Raw genomic sequence first — 22,889 nt, forward strand, 5'->3', positions numbered from 1 at the left:
CTGGGACAACAGAGTCAAGGAAGACCTTGCCACGGTAGCTCCCATGCAACGACCTCAAAGAAGAGGCTGCACAAGCAACATCCACATTGACGGTGCTTCTGAAAACAATGTCATTTCTAACAACAGTTTGTCCCTCAGATTATTTAGCTTTTCTCAAAGGACCAGTATATTTGGAACAGAGCTTTGTCAGCCTCTTTATGTTGCATCACCAAGATTTATTGCCAGTGACTCAGTTCATTTCAGAGAATGTTTATGATAACTCCCTTGTGGAAGAGAGCTGCCTTAAGTGAGTGCTTCACTTTTAATTGGAAAAATGGGAATTTACACATGCATGAAACAGGTAAAATAAGTCCAGCTGGGGTGGCCTTGGTGCTGTAATTACTTTGGTTTTCAATGCACTTGCACATTTCACATGAAACTAGGTTGTAGCATACCCAGACTATATGGTACATTGAACTTCTCAGCACCTTGCATTTAACAGCACAACACTTGTTTTGATCTCACTAAAGAGACTTCTGCTCCCCAGCTGAGATCTGGAAGCTCCAGCTCGAGAGGCTGCTGTCTATGGGGGCAGATGGGGCAAACGGGACCTGGACCACAGATCAGACTACTGCAAAACCCACTTCTGGCCTCAGCTCCAGGATAAACCACTTACTAGTAGCAGGTAAGCAGCAAAGGGTGATTTTGGCCAACAGAAACCTTAGCATAACTTGCCTTTGTGCCTCTAGGTTCTCACTTTTCTTCTTGTGCACAGTCCTGCTGTCTCTTGCCCTTCGGGCCAAGGACTTTTCAGGACAATGCAGCCAGCTCCTACTGCCCCTTGGGTTCATTAAGCCACAGGGGGAAGGGTAGGCACTTTTCTCCTAGGCAGAAAATAGCTTACAAGTTTTAGCTGCCCACATCCAATCCTTTCTGGTGCCCTTTCAAAAACAAAAGCGATTATGCTGTTCAAGCTGGGCTCTTCAGATATTGAGAGATGGCCTCATCCAGTGAGCTAGTGACACTTCTCCTGCAGAGCCTTTGGCCCACGTGATGTGGCTGCTAAGACCACAATGTTAGCATGGTACTGAATTTTTAAAAGTGAGGGGGAAAATGACAAGCTTATCTTAGCTGAATAGCCATACACAGCAATGCCAAGGTTTCCAAATTAATAAAAAGCCAACAGCATTACAGATAAATGTATTTTAATTAGGATTAAATACTATCTCAAGGTATCTTGAAATCGCACTTGTACTGTACTAATCAACAGCCAGAGGCAATAAAAAAAGTCTGAAAACGTAGAAGTTCTAACATCCAACACATGACAGTAAGTGCTGCCATTTAAAGCAACAAACACCGCTCCCAAGAACATATATTCTTAGAGGAAGAAGTCGTAACATTTTTTGTATGGACAAAAAAAATTTAAAATTGAAGACCGGAAGAAATATATTAGTGCCTGCCTTTTTAAAAGTTTTTTACATTAAATACAGTTTTCTTTAAAAGCAAGGTACTTTCTAAATTCATGGTTTATATACTGTATGTACACAAAAGCAGAACATTGTACAGTGTTTTTGGATAAAGCAGCACTAACTAGCTATAAGCTGGTACGGTGTTGCTGAACCAAACGCAAGATGACAAGTTAAGCAATCTAGGAGAAATATCTCCATGGTTGGTATGAGAAAAGTAAAGTATCATGTATGTACAAACTGATTATTCAAACAAATCCCACAAACTCAACATCATTTGCCATGGAACTGTACATGCTGCAGCTAATCAATGGAAGTCTTACTGCAAGAGCTGATCCAAGACACCCAAAGTAACCATTTTCTTTCAGTAACATAGTGCATTACCCATGCAGAGAGCACTTACGCAAGTTGTCATTGCAACGCATCACCCCTGGGGTGCAGGGCTCCAAGGAGAGCAGGTTCTTACTGCAGCCTCAAGTCAAGCAGCCACCTGCATTTTTCCACTATACAAAATATGAAATGCCTCAACCAAACCATACGAAATTGAGATTAAAGCTACATTATTAAGTGTGTGCACTCTGGCTTTCTGCAGACAGTTACAGATTAAAGCAGAAAGTCTGCACCCAAGTATCACCAGTTCATACTAAAATGGACTGGCAGCGATTTCCATAATTAGTGCAGCATTAACTCCTATACTTTATCAAAGTGACTTACTGTTCTTCAGACGCGCAACATGCTTTTACAAAAAAAACCAAACCAGAATGTTGTGCAGAAAACTGGTTTCAGGTTTGTAGATATATATCTTTTTTTTTTTTTAAAGTCTACCCCCCATTAAAAACCCACAAAACTTAGAAACAGTTTGTGCCCTGGTTCAAAGTCAATTGCCTCAAAAAATGACTTTTTTTTTATTCTAGGGTTAGCACCGGGGCAGAGAGATTAAGGTTGTTCTTGTTACATATACTTTTAATCATCATTCAGTTTACATCTTCAGAAGAGGTTATTTGCTGTACTTTCAGGATGCTGTTCATCCTTGTCTCAGCCACTACACTGGTTTAAAGAACTGAATGTTTCTTCTTTGATGAGGACAGAAGTGAGACAACTTGTTTCTAAACTGCATCAACTTAAAGTTTCAAGTTTTAATGGTGTACAAATCTGACATTCAATTACAGTTAAGAGAAACTTGCTACACAGCAAACTGCATCCAAATCTATCAGTTATTGATGGGACCTTTAAATTAACCGTTAACAAGTTATTCAAAGCATCCAGACCTGGAAACATCAGATCACCCAGCCAGTAAGCCAGCAACTCCCTCCCCCTTTTTCATGAGGCTTTAACAAATGCAACTGATGTGACCTTAGCACTGGAGCCAATGACTTCCATTGGTTAACTCCAATACCCAAAAGGGCTAGGGAGATCCTGTGTTAAGCCCAATGCAATATGCATTAGTGTCACGGAGCAGGAAGATCCCAGTGTCTACTTGTTAAAGTTCACACAAACCATACAGATACAGACAGGATAAAACACAGACTCAAAAGGATCCATTATGCTTGAAGAAAATTCCAAATAAAATGACATCTTCTGCCCAGCCCAGCCTCAGACACAGCCACACCTTTATCTAGTATAATAAACTCTGTAGTAAACTGTTTTTGACCTCCATAGAGAGTAGGAGTTGTCAAATTTAAGAAGATAAACTCCTCTCCCTGGGTACTGGTGGCTGCCAGCATACACTTCTTCGTGACAGTCTCGTCTGTACACAGGCACTATTTCATCTAGCTGAGGCTTGTTGGCATTCTTTTTGGCTTTTTCTTCACTGCTAGTATTTTCTGCGAGGGGGGAAAAAAAAAAGGTGTCAGTTAACATGGGTGGATGCTTTACAACAGAAAGTCAGACTGATCCGTAGCGGACAAGGCACTCTTTGTTAGTTTAGAAATAAGATGGGTCAAAGGGGTTCATACCAAGGCTGTGGCCAAAAACATTCAAAAGCAGGAGGAACAGTAAGTATACTCACTTTATCATGAATTTTACAGTTTGATATTAAAACTTACCACACCCATCTCCCCAGCACAGCTGGGTCAGTTTGTAGAAATGCCAAGCTGTAGTTTTCATAGACATTACCTCACATTGACTGCTACTGATCTGACATACTACTACCAATTACTTAGTAGTAATATCCAGAAGGCCACTGCTTCCTATGTCAGAGCAGTTCCTTCTAAGCAAATCACATGCTCATTCCAAAATATTTTTTTCTGATGGTATGCTAGACTCCCCTGTAGGTAAAGGCTGTGACCTGTGCCCTGGCCACTATCAGGAATTGCTCTTTTAAGCTGTTTTGCTGAAACCTTAAGGAAACTTCCTCCCTAGAAAAAGTTCACAAACAGCAGGGAAGGATTTTTCTTAAGGTTTTCAGCATGCAGATCCACTATGCTCTATAATGGGACAGGTTTCAATCTAGCTTACTGAACAGCTGAATTGGACAAGAGGGCACACTAAGGAGTAAGCAAAACTTAGGAAAAGGATTTCCCCACCCTCAACTGCTTTAACCAATCTGTGACCAAATCAGGTGACTGAAGTTACTTTCAGAATTGCACTTCCTATGCAAAATTGATGACAAGATTCCAGCTAGATTGAAGTTGGGGGAACTAGGAAGTTACGCAAGACAGTCAGTTGGGTTTTCCCCCATGGAAAGCTCCGCAGGACTGGCAGTTTATTCAAATAAGCATGCTTACCTTCTTCTTCATCCTCATCATCACTGGATTCGCTGACATGCACACTGACTGCAGTATTAGGGGAGTCTGTCCATTCAAAATACACCCCAAAACCAATGTCATAATTGTCTGTAGCAAACTCCCAAAAGAGGTAAGACCCCTCTTCGTGAGTTGGTACTCTAACTGTAACCACTTCTCCTCGGCCCACTGTGATTACAGAGTCTGCATCCTGCCGGATTTTTTCCTTGAAGTCTTTTATCTGAGGTCGTGTCCACATTGATGGGGCAGCTATCACTGGAACAGAATCTGGAGAAAGGGGAGAAAATAGTCCAGTTAAGTTTTGTTTCAGTTATTTATGCTGCATACTTTAGGGGCAACTTAGGACCACAAGCATAAGAGTTGCTTCCAAGTAATCCCCCCCACCACTTTTTTTTTTAACTGATGTCATGGTTTAACCCCAGCTGGTACCCAAGCACCACACAGCTGCTAACTCACTCCCTACCACCCAGGGGATGGAAGAGAGAACTGGAAGGAAAAAGGTAAAACTTGTGGGTTGAGATAAGAACAGTTTAATGGAACAGAAAGGAAGAAACTAATAATGATAATAACAAAATTACAATAATAATAAAGGTCTTGGAATATACAAAACAAGTGATGCACAATGCAATTGCTCACCACCTGCTGACTGATGCCCAGTTAGTTCCCAAGCAGTGAACCCTCCCAGGCCAACTCCCCCCAGTTTATATACTGGGCATGACATCACATGGTGTGGAATACCCCCTTTGGCCAGTTTGGGTCAGCTGTCCTGGCTGTGTCTCCTCCCAACTTCTTGTGCGCCTCCAGCCTTCTCACTGGCTGGGCATGAGAAGCTGAAAAATCCTTAACTCAGTATGAACACTTACCAAGAACTGAAAACACCAGTGTGTTATCAACATTCTTCTCATACTGAACCCAAATCATAACACTATAGCAGCTACTAGAAAGAAAATTAACTCTATTCCAGCCAAAACCAGGATAACTGAAGAAACATCTTTTCAGTTGAAAACTGCATGAAACGCAGTGCAGGTTTAGATGTAACACTGCACACTTAAATCCTACCAGTTCACCCATCTGCCACATTTAAATCAACAGTGCTTATGCAAAAAAGACTCAGAAGACAGATGTACTGCTACAGTACTAATGGGGTTACGTTGCACAGAACGCTTCACTAAAAGGGCCTTTAATGCAATAGAACCAGAGGATGTGGATTTGTCTAGAAATTGTCAAATATTGACTAAAATAACTGAACACCTCATTACGCAGACAGGGACTGTGCTAGTGTTGGTTCCATACTGGGATCCAAGCAAGTCTTTGGAGGACTACTGATTGTGGATGAAAGTATAGAGGTAACACCCCAAAATACCAGCGATGACAGAGCTGCTGGGAGGCTACTTTTCCTGCTCCACTTCCTAGAAGGAGTCTGAGGAAGGGGGGAAATGTGAGGGGACAGCAGTCTGGACTGCACATAGGACAGCGCTAAGCCACAGGTAGAGCAGCATTCAGGGAGAGTAAGAGGAATTTGGCTTTATTTTAATCTGCAAGGCTAAATCACTCAGTTTTGACCCAAGTTTAAATAAGATTGAACATATTTCCATGCAGAACAGCTTTCTGCTAGAACTTTTATGCTCCTTTCCTTCAAGTCAAGAGTGAAAGGAGGTTCTGGATCCCATCCACTTTACCTGAAATGCTTTTGCTGCTTCCTCTTTCCCTCCCCAAAAGGTGAGTTTTGTCTGTGCAATACTATTTTCCCTTGAGAGAAACTGGACCCAGGAATCAAACCCAATAAGGCCAAGCAAAGAGCCATAGTAAACATACTTAAGACATCTGAACCCTAAGAAAGGCTTTTGCGATTTACTTTTAATTAAGGAATGTAGCTAGTCCTACCTTTTGGTCCATTCTCCAGTGCTTCTTCCAAAGCCTCTGGATCCAGCTCTTTTTCAGGGCTGTCTGCATGTGCACTGGCCTGCCCATTAATAGATGGGGTGTCCCCTGGGGCAGGTGCATTCACCTTTGATGCAGTAGTCAGATGTGTCCCTGTTGCTGCCACAACCGCCTCCTGCTGTTTCTGTAAGGCTGCCTAAAATGACAGAAATTAAGTCAAGCAAACCCCAAACCTCCCAAGATGTCTCCCTCTTCCAGCAGAAGGTATAAAGACACTTTAAAGAAAAAAATCTCCCCCTGCATCCCATGATGCAGCTTGACACAAAAAAACAGAACACAGCACACATTAACCAGTGAGAATTACATATAGTAAGTATCAGGGGAAGTGAAGTAACTTTGTCTATGCTGCTGAAGACAACCTGAACAAAAGATTCAACTTTCAAGTTAAGTAGGGCACACACAATAAACTCTTGCACTTCAATACGGAAGTTTTGTGTTTCGGTAATTCCTGTAATATTTCTTTCAAAACTGAAATTAATGACTTGTTAGCTGTTTTTTACCAGTGGGCTGAAAGGGTTCTAGCCTGAGGTCATCCAGGTCTAAAAAGAGCTGGAAGTATTTAAGGTCTATTAAGTATCTGTCAATTTGTGAGTTAACTGGCTCAACAGGATTCTCTACTAAATCCACGATGCCCAACAAAGGCAGTTATTTAATATGAAAGCAGGAAGCATAAGATCCACAAGGACTGCGAGTGGTCAGGGAAAAGAGTTATTAAAGCTCAGAGGTGCTACTTTTAGAACATGACTTATATACGTTGAAACTCTTTCGATAGAATTTATCATGCTGTCCCTGTGCAAAGGATTAAATACAGCTAAAACAAGATTATACAAAGTAAGAACCACCCTTTTGGATTTAAGCAGGATGCATTACCCCTTTTAGCTTCAGGCCTTATTCCTCTGCACCTAGTTATCAGTACAGAGAGATTACATATGCTTTTTTGTTGGGACAGGGAAAAGGTACAACTGACAGTACCATTCTTTAAAGAATAACCTAATAAGCACATGATTTTGATGAATGAATGGAATATAGGTATCCTGAAGAAGTATAGTCAAACATTAGTTAGATTTCAAATTTGAGCAATTGTACAGATGCTGCCCAGATCCACTTTCTACTACAGCAATTCTATGCACTGAGACAATGTAAAGTGGTGAGAATTTTTCTAGAAAACTATTGCATACAGCCTTTCCAAAATCAATTGTATCACAAGCTGATCTTTAAGCAACCATAATTTTAGCTCTATTACATACTTCTTTTTCATCCTTTCCTCTACAAGAGTTGTCCAAGTAGAGATTTGAAAGATAAGCTTCGTTGCCTTGCAGACTTCTTATTTTGTAAGCCACTATAAAGGAAAGACTGTTTTGCCCAGGTCTCAGAGGGCATTAGTCTTCTGTACATACAAATCAGACAACCATGATTGAAAGGAGCAGTGCTGATAGCACTGACGAAATTGGCAGCAGCATCTCTGACACCTCAGTCTCAAGGGAGTAGTATCAATTACAGAAGGCATCAAGGACAAGACAGATGAGGCTACAGCTTTTGCTTACCACTATGGCACCAAAGCATTGGTACCAAGGTGTCATTAAGCTTTGAGAGTAACTATAACAGTGCAGGAAGCCTCTGACTTTCCTATACCACTTCAACTCCATCGAATCATGGTTTGGCTTGGAAGGAACCTTTAAAGATCATCTAGTCCAAACACCCTGCCATGGGCAGGGACATCTTTCACTAGATCAGGCCGCTCAAAGCTCCATCCAACCTGATCTTGAACACTTCCAATGATGGGGCATCCACAACTTCTCTGGGCAACCTGATCCAGTGTCTGACCACCCTCATTGTAAAAAAAAAAAAGAAAAAAAAAGTCTTCCTTATGTCCAATGTAAACCTACACTCTGATTAAAACCATTGCCCCTTGTCCTGTCACTACAGACCCTCGTAAAAACGTCTCACTCCATCTTTCTTATAAAGCTCCTTTACACATTGAAAAGCTGCAGAAGGTCTCCCCAGAGTCTTCTCTTCTCTGGGCTGAACCACCCTAAATCTCTCAGCTTTTCTTCATGGGAAAGTCTTCCAGCCCTCTGATCATTTTTGTGGCCCTCCTCTGGACCAGCTCTAACAGGTCCGTATCTTTCTGGTTCTGGGGACCCTAGAGCTGGATACGGGACTCCAGGTGGGATCTCATGAGAGCCGAGTAGAGGGGGAAAATCACCTCCCTCCCTCAACCTTCTGGCCACACTTCTTTTTATGCAGCTCAGGATATGGTTGGCTTTCTGGGCTGCAAGATCCCACTGCCAGCTCATATCCAGTTTTTCATCCACCGGTATCCCCAAGTCCATCTCTGCAGGGCTGCCCTCAATCCATTCCTTCCCCAGTCTGTATTGATACTGGAGACCGCCCCAACCCAGGTGCAGGGCCTTGCACTTGGCCTTGTTGAACATCATGAGGTTTACATGGGCCACATGGGTTCCTTCCTTGGACAGTTCTTTGCTGAGGGCATCAGCCTCGTCAAAATACAAATGACTTAACAGGAAATTAGTTACTGAATTTTAAGTCTTTAGCTCAGGAGCAACAGACCTCAGGCTGGCAGTTATAGGCCATTTAAGGTTCAGGTCCTGGCCAGAGAGGTCAGATGTACTACCGTCTGAAGTCTGGCTTACATCTGTTTAAGACAGTTACAGATGGACATCCTTGAACTTTAAAATTGCTTGAGATGTGAATCCAACACATTTGCCAGAGATGCAAGATTCCTCTAAACAGAGAAGTAGCCTTTCAAGCCCAGGCACAAAACCTTTGCAAAGAAGTAATGTACTACTGCCACCCATTGTTACCAGAAATATGAAAGTCTGTCCTCCCACCCAAATCACGAGCAGTCTATTGGAGGCAAGCAACTTAATTAGATACTGATGTCAGACAATAGATGCAAAAGAAGAGAGAAGTCAGTGCTCAAGTTGACAGGGAGGAGCAATCTCAAACCCATTAGTGATGTGATTGTGCTGCATGCATGTTCAGCTGGAAACACACAGCTGACCAAAGCCTGCTGCTCTGCACAGATCTTCAGGTGCGATATCTACATGGAGAGTCACTTGAATAGCTTTGTTCATGCTCATATGCGCTCTGGTACATACGCCCATTAAATTACACATACAATAGATGCTGCAGCAGAGCACTTCACATTTCATCTCCAAGAATATCGAACCAAGTCATTAGTAAAGGCTGCTTAGAATTTTCTTAACTAACAGCTGCTTCAGAAAACTACTCGAAAAGATTAAATAAAGGGGCTTTGGTGTTTGAATCTGAAGCAGCATTAGTCACTAGGACACTATCTTTCCTTGTAGCAATTATCTTTTCGAGGAGATAATGGCAGACACGTTAACAACTCCCAGAGACACAAAAATCTAAGTTTCTCAGCTGGTCGGCCATACCTGTTGCTGTGCAAGCTGGACTTGATACAACTGCTGCATGTATTGTTGATAATGCTGTTCCTGGAGCTGCCGAATTAGGATCTGCTGCTGTTCATAGTTGCCCGGATACTGCTGGGCTGCATACTGCTGGAACTGAATGGCAGTCTGGGAGTTCAGTGCTGCCATTATCTGTTGCCTAGATTGGTGGGAGGAGAGTATGAAGATTACAAGCAGCTGAAGGTATTGGGGAAATCCCTGTACTTAAGTGGTTTAAGTGGCCTCAAAGACAGTTAATTCAATTCCTGCAAAAACCAATTAAAACAAATCTACATAATAGAGCAGAGCCCAGAGGTAATGCAAATGTGAATTTTGCCTAAAAAATACACTGAGAATATAAAGAAGGGAGCAACAATTTCTACCCAATGTTTGAAAATATCAAATGTTAAAAAACACAAGAGCTCTTAGATAATTCTCAATCTATAGTCTGATAAAGAGACAGAGCTGGAAAAATGCGTGACTAAATTTCTCAAACAAGCAAGGGAAAAAACCCCACACTTGGTTCCTCCAGAAAACATGCAGAAACCATCCTTCTAGCAGCCCTTCTATAAATATTGGTAAGAATAAACTTGCTGTAGTACAGCACACCAATGCTTTTTAGTAAATCTAAGCAGAACACACCACATTACTATCTTAATTTCCCAGGACAATATGCAAACAAATATGAAAAGCATGACTGGCTGTGGCCTAATTCAGGAGTGAAAAAAATGCTGTCAAATAGGGCATCTCCACCTCCAGTAAACTCAACTGCTGAAACTTCAGGAAGAACACATAAGTTACTTATGCACAGGCTCAACTGTTCTCCCTCCAAAGGGCTAATAGAAACTGTATATTAAAACTACTAGCTAGATCCAGGGTTTGTCTCATGTTATGTCCATCAGTGACCAGCTATCAATGCTTCAGAGGAAGAAAGAATTCACACACAAACGCAGGAGTAATTCTTTCCTTCCCACTCTTCTTTCTTCTCCAAAAATCATCCTCTAAAAGCTCCAGTATTAGACTGTTTTAATATACTAAAGGGCAAGATATCCTACTCTTCAGTGAACTATGACCAGTTTAAATACACGTGGCCTGTATATAGGTATCCATGTTCCCTTTTCTGTCTAAACTCTTCATCTCTGTAAGCTGCTACAACCACTTAATACACAACTGTTATTCATGTAAAAAAAATCTCTTAATTTCAGGGCATACCACACTTCTTGTTACTTAACACTAAGTAACATTTTTTATTGTATTCTCAATTCCGTTTATGTCTGTGTTTTACATCCCTCTGGCTTGCACCACATTAAACAAACAGCAAAACTTGTGGATTAGTTATTTGGTCCCTTCTTAAAACCACTACATAGCAAGCACAGGATCTACTTCAGAGACACCCCCTGTGAAGACATTTTTATTATGGAAAATGGTTGCTGACTGATGTGGAACAGCTCTGATGATCTTCTATTCTCTTAAATATTATGTGTGCAAAGCTAGATTCATGTTTTCAGCATCTGGATGTGATGGGAACAATGAAATATAACTAGAGCTATATATTCTAAGGAAACAATTTAATTCAGGCTACAAACAGAGGTTAAGTGCATTTGAATGTAAATTTTGTATTCATTTTAGAAAGGTGGTAAGATCCAGAGATTGCCAGTGTACAAATGAGATCTGCAGACACTTCCTAGAAAGGGAGTACCTTTAAGGAGGTAGTGTTAGACAACCAAGTTAGAAAACTTCAGCCATGGATTCAAAACACCCCACTGAACTGCAGTTCAAAGGAGAGTTATCTTTTTTTCAAGGCTCCGCCTTCTGTGAAAGTATAGAAACTTTCAAGTCACAGTTTGAACAACACTTTCAGCTGGACACTTAACACTCCTCAGTTGAGTGCAGCATTAATCATTTAAGAAGCAGAGCCACAAGTTTTCATGAGGTACAGCCCTTGAACCCAAAACCCTCCAGAGCATCTCTTTAAACGAAACCTCTCTAGCACTTTCATCTAAGGCGGCTGCATACAATAACACGTTAGGATAGTTATTCTCTGCAAACCGAGTCCCTCAACTAAGGATGCAAATGTCACTGCTAGCCTTGAGTACTCTGAACTTCAGGTATTCAATTCTAGCATAACTTTTTAAACAGTTAAGATACAATTGTCTCAAGTGCAAGGCAGTTATTTTCTTTGACATGTTGTTTGTTTCAGCTACTCACTTTTGTTGTTCCATCCGAAGTCGTTCCTCCTCTATTCTCCTCCTCTCTTCTTCTTCCCTTCTCAGTCTTTCCTCCTCTTCTCGCCTACGTTTTTCTTCTTCTTTTTGTAAACGCTCACGCTCCTCTTCTTCACGCCGCCTTCGTTCTTCCTCTTCTCTTCTGCAACATCCACTCAATAAGCTATTTCAGCATTCCTACAATCCTAGGATGAGTTATTTTCAACATGCTATAACCTGCCTTTGGCCTCCTCAATAAGGCTTTTTGTTTGGTATCATCTCCTCCCACTTAAATTGGCCTGAAGAAGTGTCTTATTGGACACAAGAAGAAAACGTATTTAGTTTTACTGCACTCTGCAGTATGACAAGTGTAAATTCTGTACTATGACTTGATATTCGTTCTAACCTGTTAGCATACTATCTTTAGCAGAGAGCAGTAGAAAAAGTTACCTGGAAACTTTAAACACATCTTCCAAGTTTTAACATACGTTCAGTAATTACATGGATACTATAGTTTAATAATCACATGATATGTAAATGATAGTAGAAGACAGTATGGGTTAGCAACTTGACAAAGGCTAAGGTTAGCACCTGACAATTTCATGGTCTGCGTACACTTAGTCCACAGACATATCAGGGCAGACATTTTGTGAAGCGTGTATTTCTTAAGATGACAGTATCAGCAAAATTTTAAAAACTCCTTATATTCTAGGTGTCTTTACCTCAGAAACAATCATTCATTACTGGCAAAGTAAAAAGGCTTAAAGAGATCAAATGGTACCACAGCCAGCTAAACTTCAAACATTTCTCTTCCCAAGACAACTTCAACCTAAGCTAGCTGTGACACTGTCCATAGGTCAAGAGTTACACACTCAATATACTCCACCACCAAAGGACTCAAACATTACCTTTTCTTTTCTTGTTCCTCTTTCTCTATCTTGTGGGAAGTGACATATGTTGAAAACAAGTGGCAGCACCTATTCAGGAGCTTAACAAATTCTGTCATAGCTTTTTGCTTTGACATGTTTCCAAGGGCAGCCCATTCCTTCCTGAGAGAGAGAAATCAGCTGAAATAACAGAAGACTCAACTCTTTTGAAGTCAGTAGTGAACTCTGAGAACTCCAAGAAAACAAAAAAATTGGGAGACCAGGGACCAAACTTTATCATATGCAGTTTCAGAGAACTAATAACTTTTTCCCAAAGACAGTACACTGCTCTCTTCTGCCTGCACTGGAAGAGCTCTTTCAAACAGACATATCTGAGTGCTGATATGATACCACATACGTACCATTGACCCTACTTAGAATTCTGAACTATGTCCAAAAAACTTCCCAGCTACAAATGAACCCGAAATATTTTTGCCCTTCTTCCACTCTAGCTTGTAGAAAAAATCGCATACATTTTCCTGAATGAACAAACATGGTAACAACCATGCTTCAAGTTAGTTGGATGCAACAGCCTGGTTCTTCCTGAAGGAAAGCTACATCCATCTGCGCAAAAGCAGTGCACTGGGTCCAACTCTGAGAAGCCAGTGCTGTTTTGCACATTGCCTTCACACTAGAAATAGCAACAATGAACATTAGAAGGACAGCCTGAACTCCAAGCAATACAAGAGACATGCCTGAGACTGCCCAGATCTCAAAAATTTACTCAGTTTGAATGTATCAGGTAACTGATTTCAGAAGTTATCTTTGGTATTAGCAAAAGCTATGGTGAATGCTGCTACCACTGGCAAAAGGCCTGGCCTGCTGTAACCCTGGTGTGAAATTAGGATGAAACGTGGGCCTGCACATTAATGCACAGCTAACCAAGTTTTAAACTGCTATGAGAAACTGGACTGTTGGCACAGCAGCTTTTCCTTATGGATTGAGAAAAACCCCAATAATCTTCCGTTAGCTCCTTTACTGAACTGTGACTCAGATTTCTAAGACTTATTTGAAGAGGCCACTCTCACTTTCCACTACCATACACACATATCAAGGCAACCCACATACTTGTCGTCTTATTGCAGAAATTGGATGATGTTATCTTCAGACAGAAAATGCAGAGTTAAGACCAACAAGAGCACCAGCCCTTTTACCTTCTGTCATTCCCCAGTACATCAAAGAATCCAACTTCAGGGCAAGTGTCAGGGTTGTAAGGTCCCAGCAGAACCTGCTTGTGCAGCGCCACAAGTTTGAGTTTTTCTTCATATGTTGGATGAAAGGCTTTGCCATCTTTTTCTGTAGAAAAAGAAAATTTCACTGTGGTGATTAATTGATTAAGCACAGGACAGCAAAGAGCATTTTGTACAACCACTACCATGATTTCCTCCGTAAAAAAGGAATAAGATAGGTAAGTTGCAAAAGGTTAGATAAATTAAGTCAGTTCTGTTCAAATAGAATATAGATCTGTCCAGGAGAAACACATCTACTTCAGCTGCTGAAACTTAACTGTGAAGTGTTTTTCATCATACTAGCTAAGATTGACTTTAGATGGTAAGTTATCACATAAATATTTATGTTAATTAGTTGAACATCATACCATATGGATCTCTATTTCCGAAATATTTAAAACCTTAACTTGAATTGACATGTGTCTGCCAAGTCTATTATAGCGTGGATAGGAAGGATTTTCCACAAAGAAAGATGTGATGTTAACTTTATAGACTGCTCTCCTTTCATGCTCTTCACATTGATGAAAGCAGAACAAGCAAGGTTTAAGGCAACGAAAACTGCAGAGAGGAAAAATTGGAATTAAGGGAGAGTTTTCCTTGAGGGAATTTGATTGCTGCACTTTGCCAAGGCAGCTGGAATAACCCCTCACAATGAAAAGTCTTAGCAGTGACTCCATCAGCACCAACATGTACAGAGAGCTCTGGCCACGAGACACAGGCAGCATAAGCCTGAACATAATCAGAATTCCAATGGCTCCATACCAACACCTTTTGAAGTGGTCCTGGTTAGAGCTCGCCATGCTTTTACTGGTAAAAGGAGACTTGCATTGATTTAAAATGATATATGAATTAGTCAGCTAGGACTTACCTCAGCACATTCAAACTGTCAAAACAAATCAAAGAAACAGGTACCGCTATATGTAATTACACTGCTCATTAAGAAAAGACCTTTTTCTTGAACAGGAAAACAAATAAACAAACATAATCTCCTTTTGGAAGGGCTGAAATAAGGAAGCTATTACCAGAGGTAAACAATAGTCATTTCACATGACTGTACTACTAAATGCTCTCCATATAGTCAGGAACTGCAGGCAGAGCTGCTGCTCATTTCCAGCTCTCCTTTGGAGCAAGTTGTTTACAGCCCCAAACCGAACAGTCCCATTCACACCCAAATTTTAGTGCTGACATCTACGTATTATGAAATTACTCGGCTGAAGCTTGTGAACAGAGTTATTAACAGGAAAAGAAGCAAATCTCAGAACAAAAGAGGAAGGGAAATACCTCTTCTATGACTTATTGAGAAACTCAGAGCAAACACTTCTGAAAATTGGAAACAACCCCAGAGGGAAAGTGTTTGCAGGTCACAGCAAGAAGCTATATTTTTGACGCAGTAAGCTCAGCATATTACTGGACTTACTCAGTTAAAACATCACAAAAAATCACGACGTGCATGCCATCTGTTTTGAAGCCAGAATCAAAGAATTAGGACGGTAAACATTTAATTACTTATTATCCATTCCTAGAGGTCCACTTCCCTCTTCCAGAATCTCAAGTATTCGCTCTTCTCCCAGTGTCGCACGTTACAGCAAATATAGCTTCCAGCTTCAAAAACCAGAAGCCTTTCTCCACAAAAATATCCATTTCCAAAAATACCTGGTGGGGTGAAGGGCGGGATATAAAGACTGAACCTGGGCCTACTCAGTGGTACCCAGTGAAAGGACAAGAGGCAGCAGACACAAGCTGAAATATAGGAAATTCCACTTAAGCAGAAAAGATGGCTTTTTTTTTTTTTTTTAAACTGTGAGAATGATCAAGCACTGAACAGGTTACCCAGAGAGCTTTTGAACCCTCCATCCTTGGAGATATTCAAAACCCAAATGGACACAGTCCTGAGAAGCCTGCTCTGAACAGAATGGCTAAACTTGACAATCCCCAGAAGTCCCTTCCGACCCCAGCAGGTCTGTGATCCTTAAGAGAGGCAAATCACCACGTCCTGGTAAGCTCTCTCCCTGTGTCTCAGGTCTCCTGCTCTCAGGTCACCCAAAGAGCCCTTCGGCTTCTCCTCTATTCTTCACACTTCACATTTAACTCAGAATTTGCTTATTAAGTAGCAAGCACTTCCCTTAGCCTCAATAAACAGCATGCACTTTGAAATCCTACTTAATAACCTGGGGCAGCATGCTTAAAAACAAGTCAATTGATAAGGGTACTATACTGAAATTTTGCCAGGCTTCTTTCTAAGTGAAGTATGCTTCTCAAGGGGGTCCCTATGGCATAGTTTACCTTGCACAACCTGTATACCTACAGTTGTCTGCCAAAACCCATAGCTATTTGCTGTACTAGACTCCCACCTAAGCCAGCTATCATCAACAGTATTTGAACTCACTCCTGAATAGGGTTAGAGGAGAAAAAAACATGGTTTCCCGTGCTATAAACAGCACATCTACATTTTCGCAGAACAGAGAAGTCAGACCTCAAGCCCCACCTATCAAGAGAAGCCAAAATCTGCATTTACAAAGAACAGTGACCCAAGGGAAGAAGAATAAACAAGCTAAATAGGAGAGGAAAACAGACAGATGAGAAAAACAGGAGACAGGCACTCAGTGACTTGTAGATAATGCAGATTAGAAGCAAACTCTCAGCAAAATATTTGGAGCCAGTCAAGAGAGTGAAGTTGTATACTAGCTATTTTTCATTTGAATTCTTCAGCACGAACTACACTGTATAGTTATCCAAAAGATTTGGAACTGTTGCCATTAAACTGAACCAGAGGACCCAAAGCCATCTGCAGAGTCAAATATGCCAAAGAGCATTAGTGAGTCCAGACAAGTAGAAGTGCCAAATTTATTCAAGCATCCGTGAACGTACCATTTAAGTAGGTATTACCCACATATCTAACACAGCTGTCAGAAAGCTGAAGAACATCAAAGAGCTCTAGGGAACGCACTGAGAAATACAAAGGATGCGCACAGCAGTAGTACAGCAACTATACAACTCTCCCTGTGCCACTGGTATGCCTGACCCAATAGGGCCAGAGAAAGGCTCAGCTTTCTTACAGAAGATTAGGGGACTTCTCTCCTGGCAATACTTCAAACCATCATTCACTTGAAAAGGCAATTTCTCAAGTCAACTAAACTCTCCCCTTAAGCAGCAGCCACTAACAGATCAACCTCAAGTAGCGATTAAGGGTATGATTAGATTAAGGGTACGGTTACAGGAACCAGGCAGGCTATGGACCTATGATGCTTCAGGCATTCTGCAGTAAGGGCCCATATATACACACATACACACGTACTTCACCAACGACACGAAGTAGTTCACCCAGAACACGGAGAAACACTGGCTCCCACTTCCTGAAAGCTCAGACCTCCCTGATGCGTGCCATGAAACCACAACACAGTTACTGTGTTGTCACCCCTGAAAGGGAAACCTGTGCATACCTAATATCAGCTCTTCATGCTACTGCTCTCCTGGACAGTGGCTACTTTGTTTAGATGCCCACAAAACTGAGATCCACTGAGGGCAACTTAGTTGAATACTCCAGAAAACCAGTACTTAAACACCAACGACCCTTCTTGTGCTACAGGTAATTAACTGTATGCTTGAAGACCACCATTTGTGTTGGCATGCAAACACAACAGAGCATTGAAGCTACAACTAGTAATGAAAAGCAGATAACAGAGGCTTATGTCACTATGTGGCACTGTACCATTGACACGAATTGGTATAAACCCACAAATTTAGACTCAAGGGAGTTTAAGAAATATGATTAAGAGACTGCATCATGCAAGACACTGTTATTCCTATGTGACTTCAGATTTTCCCCCCTATAAGAAACATGGCACAACATGCTGCAGCTTCCACTCCAACTTCACCTACTGCACTCACTCTAAATGCCTAATTCCCACGGGATACCATTCAGTTGAGTCATCTAGAAGAAGCTAGAAAACAGTTTGTGAAGTGCAATTCTTCACCTCATAGCTTTTAAAAGCAGAAGCCACATGTTAATGCTATTCATTTGCAAAGTTTTAATGAGCAAGACCAAAACTGAGAAGCACAAGAACTGAATCGCTGCCTGCAGATCCCAGTACACACTCACACTCCTAATTCTCTCCTGAAGATGTTTTGCATGAACAGAAGAGTTACCAACTGGCCCTTCCAATTAAACATGATCAAAGCTCAACTTCACATCAAACGTAGATACGTTATAGGGGTTTTCATATTCTTGAAAACAAGAGCCCACTTAACTTATGAATTACAATCATGCCATCAAATTAGCTCTGGGGGGGAAAAAAAAAAGATGAGGCCAAACAATTAATTTAGAATGATGTATTGCTGAGTTTGAAGATGCATTCTTGTTAGGATAAGAAGTAGTAACTTGGAGCAGTCAAACAAAATTAGAGTACTTAACATACCAGGAGAGCTTTTAGATACCAAAATGATATTGTTTGTATACTGTCTACTTAGACAAGCTGCACTGCAAATCACTTTAGACAGTGCATGAACGCTTCAGGGACTGTCATATATTGAAGGTTGGGTGCAATGGTATTTCAATGACAGGATGTTGAAAACCAAAGCCAGGTTGATACTAGAAGAGATTTGCTGGCAGAGGTACGCAAGCCACCCCCTCCTACTGCAGGAGACAGCTTACACCTTAAACAAGTTACCTTCACTGGCGTAGCTCATACCAGCTCAACAAGCAGAATAAGCAGTCTGAGACACTTCTACTCTGCCAGCTGCCCCAGGGCACATAATTACAGACAGTCCAAGAGACAAAGAAACATACCCATTTCAGTAACACGGCTGTGTTCTCCACTGTACACTGTATCCAGCACAGCAGAGCAGCTTCTTAATGGCAGCCAAAATGCCAGTCGACCTGAACTAGGCTTGACAGAGCAGTAAGGGAAAGAGTGCTTATTGTAAGGAAGGCTCTTGTTTCTCACAGAAAAATGGACTGGAACACTATTAACTGTCTATTTTCTATGCCTCTGATTCTGAAAAGCTTTCTTCACAAGCCATTATGGATGCTAAAAAAAAGCTAGCACACATCTCCTGCACAGCCTAAGGCCTGACAGTTAAAGTGACGCAGGGTCAAGCATTTTAGATCTGCTTCTGTCTTTATCAGAGACAGAATAAAGTAGCTTTTGAGTCTCTCTAATATCCTAGCCTTGTTTCAGTTGTGGTTTTCACATTGTTTATATGCACTCCCACCCTGTCTTGTCTTTGAGCAATTCTGTTACATGCAATATGCCACCACAGACAAGTGTTAGCAGTCACTGTAATAAGCAAATCTGAAGTATTTTGATCAGATTCAACTTTTCTAGGAAGTAAGTACATCATGAGTTACAACCAGACAACTCAGTCTGCACACTGATGCAGAAAAAAAGCTGCTTAACTAGCGACTGCTGCTTACCCTTTGACCTTGCACAGGGACTCCTCTAGCATCCCCACCGAGCTCCTTTCATCCCAATCACCATAGTCAATCCAGATACCATCACTCTCCTAAACAAGTGCTGCCCTCAGTCGCTTCTTTGTTCCACAGTAGCTGTGTGAGTAGGTAACTGTCATATACTGAGGCATCAATACCAACTAGCTTTAAGAAAGTTTTTCAAAGACACCCCCCATCTCCAAATCAGTATAGTATTTAGAAGAATGATCAGAAACAAGATCTCTGCATTGACCTATTAACACAGGTCAACCTTCAGATCCCTCATATGTTGCTTCTTGAGGGAAAGAAGGAATCCATATTTGTTCCTTGGCACCTACAAGGCTGCGAAAAAAGCATGCCCACTCCCACAGTTGTTTTGACAGTGGATGCACAAAAATAATTTGGAAACAAGACCAATTATTTTCGGAGCCATATAGATATAGAACAAGCTGGCAGAATCAGTAATCCAAGTATTACAAGCTCCTGTTACTCACCATAACTTCTACAAAAATCCTCGTGTTATGTCACTTTCAGCAAAAAACTACAGATGAAAATACGATCAAAGACTTCATGTGACTTATTCCAGCCATAAGGATAGAGGAACAAGGTCTTCATTTGGAAAGTCTGACAGCTCCATACAATGTGGAAAATTTTCCTCTTATGAGCAAAACCATGCATTACAAGAAATTGCAGAAGGTTAAAAAAGGAGCAGCAGTAAGTTAAACATGTTGAAATTAAGCTTTTAATAAAAGGAAGGCAACAAAAAACCCACTGTTGAGACAACACAACACAAGGAACTGGAACCTAGAGAGAAGTAACACTCTGCTGACTTTTTATCATCCAAGAGGAGATAAAGGTAGAACATAAATTTCATTAAAACCTGAGATATAATAGACATAGGATAGCAATAATGTAGATAAGCTCATTCTCAGTGTGCAATTTTTGTGTAATTTTGTGTAATACAGGTTCTAGTAGAATATTAAACTCAAGATAAAATAATACCACATTTGACTGAGGCAAGGAATTTGCTGCTGCAGAGACATTTATTTCTGCATCACGTTTTAAGAACAAAAGCTCATTAAACCAAACCAGAACTCTTTCAAGCAGCTTGTTTTACAGAAAGGAGAAAGAGACAGAAGTTACAATGCTTCCACAACCTGAAACACCATTACAGCAGTTTGGCAGAGGCAAAAAAAAAAAAAAAAAAAAAAAAAAAAAAATCAATACCCTTATGATTCTTACAGCTTTTAAAAAAAAAAAGTATCTTTGTATGTTAGCATGCTAACAAAAAAAATTGCTCTGTGGAAGGGCATCAGAACAGGGTCAAAGAACCAGAGATCAAGAAAACTGCTTAGAGCCTTACAAGCTCCTAACAACTATCAGGGTGCAGGTCAGCCAAAGCGAAGAAAACAACTTTGTCCTTCCAGCACAGTCTCCACCTGCCAGTACGCTTGCCCTTGGAAAAGGCAGCTTTCCTGGGGGGGTCATCTAGCAACTGACTGCCACAAGATTGACCTTTTGAAATAGAGTTGTATCTTCCCTAGCCCAGGCATGTTGCTAGACCCCCTGCTCTGTGCCCCATGTTAAGCAGCAGCAGCCGCCTGAAAGCCAAGAGAGCAACAGATTGCTGTGAGGTGTTCAAATACCGTAGTGCAAAGTAATGCTACAGTGAACGCAGCTCTCCCTCCAAAACCATGCAGTCGATTTCCTCCTCTTGAAGAAAGCAAGCGTGGCAAGGTACCTCCGGCTTCCTGCAGAAGAAACTTGGCTACAGGGGATCCCAAGACAAACACTCCAGGTCTACACCCTGGGTATTGCATGGCTCCCTCGCACAGCTGCCAGCTGGAGTCACGATGGCACACGAAGCGGCAAAGCCAGACTCGAAGTTAGCATCCTGTGGAGACGGCACGACATCTCACGCCAGTATCCTGGCTGTCAGCAGACTCGACAACACTCAAAGAGAGCACTCCTCGCCTACGTTTGCAAGGTTTTTCTTCACATGCCACAAGCAAGAATTTTTTAAATTTTTTTTCCTCCCTTTTTAGGTCGCCTGGTGCAAACCCTCAGAAATGCCTTCCCGGCCCAGCGCAGTGGGCACACCACGGCCCGGGGCAACCTGCCGGCTCTTCCCCCGTCCTCTGCCTCGGCTCACCTCTCGCACCAGGAAATCCGCGTCCCCACGAGCCACCTCCAACCGCCGTGACACGATGCTCGCCCCGGCACACCGATCCCCCCCGGGGGCCGCGGGCCGTGCCGGCGCCGCCCCCCCAACCCACCCCGCGGCTCTCGGGGGATCCGGGGATCCGCCTGCGCCCCGGAGCTCGCCTCGGCGAGGAGGCGGACGGTGCCCGGGGCTTCCCGGGACGCGGCGGCTCCCGCCTCGCCACCCCGGTCCCGGCAGCGGAGGGCTGGGGGGGGGGGGGGGGGGGGGGGGCGGTTTGCGAGCCACGTCGCCGGGCGGCCTCACCTTTGAAGAAGCGCAGCGCCAGTCCGTACAGCTCCTCCAGCGCGAAGCCCCAGCGCCGCTCCGGGCTCAGCGCCGCCTCCTCCCCCGCCGCCTCACCGCCGGCCTCCGCCTGGCCCGGGGAGCCGGGGCCCGCTCGGCTCCTCCCCGCCGCGGGCTCCCCCTGCCCCGGCCGCGCTTCACAGTGCGGCACCTCGGCGTTGGGGCTCAGCGTCAGCCCGTCCACCGAGACCTCGAGCCGGTCCGAGCTCAGCACCACCGCCATCCTCCCGCCGCCGCCTCCACCCGCCCTCCGCCTCCTGCTCCGCTGCGGCGGCCACGTCCCGACTTCCTGTCCCCTCCGACCCGGAATTTCCGGCCCCGCCCCCGCCGCTCGCCAACGGCCGCCCCCGCCGCCCCGCCCCCTCGCCAACGGCCGCCCCCCCGGCCCCGCCCCTTCCCCAACGGCCGGCGGCGCGCGTGGCGGCGGCCCGTTCTTCGCCTCAGGGCTGGCGCCCGCCGGGTCCCGCTCGCCCGACGGCGGTGGCCGCTGGGGCCCCTGAGGTGCCTCGCAGCCCCCGCTCTTCCCGCCCTGCCGGGGCCTAGGGGCTTAACACCCGCCCGGGGCGGGCTGCCCCAGCCCCTCGGGGATGGGGCTGAAAATAAACTCGCCCCCTGCCCCCCCGGGACCGGAGGTAGGGCAGCGCCGGCAGGGCCCGGGGGGAGCTGCCCCGAGGCAGCAGGGCTGCTTGCACCAGAAACGTTCGGGCTGCCTGCCCCTGATCGCAGGCCCTCCTCCGCCGCCGCCCTCAAATGCCAGGGTGCGGGAGGTTACGTTAGTGTGTGGGGGGAGCTGCCGGTGAACGCTCTGCGGGCGCTCTTTGGTTGCTTTGCAGAAGGGAGCAGTGATTTTTCGGCAGCTTTGATTCACAGATTGAAAGCCTTTTGCTCCAGCTGGAAGGTGGTGTGGGGTCTGCCACCTACCTCTCTTAACTCCTCTCAGGAAACGTGCTTCAGGCCTCACACGGGAAAGGAAAGAAATGAGCCGGAGAAAAAAAGAGAAGAGTACAAGGGAATTACTTCTTCAAGAGCTGT

General features: G+C 43.4%; 1 protein-coding gene across 1 annotated transcript; it reads right to left on the reverse strand.

Moving 5' to 3' along the window:
- Positions 1-1,188: 1,188 nt before the first annotated feature.
- On the reverse strand, positions 1,189-22,134 carry ACBD3 (acyl-CoA binding domain containing 3). The gene is made up of 8 exons (XM_049833642.1): positions 21,819-22,134; positions 13,849-13,990; positions 12,677-12,817; positions 11,773-11,931; positions 9,550-9,724; positions 6,074-6,266; positions 4,172-4,456; positions 1,189-3,268 (listed from the first exon to the last, which is right to left on the reverse strand). The coding sequence occupies exons 1-8, from the start codon at positions 22,078-22,080 to the stop codon at positions 3,057-3,059; spliced, it is 1,569 nt and encodes a 522-aa protein (XP_049689599.1). The 5' UTR covers positions 22,081-22,134; the 3' UTR covers positions 1,189-3,056.
- Positions 22,135-22,889: the final 755 nt, after the last annotated feature.

The sequence above is a fragment of the Accipiter gentilis genome, chromosome 30, assembly GCF_929443795.1.
Source record: "Accipiter gentilis chromosome 30, bAccGen1.1, whole genome shotgun sequence".
Lineage (NCBI taxonomy): Eukaryota > Metazoa > Chordata > Aves > Accipitriformes > Accipitridae > Astur > Astur gentilis.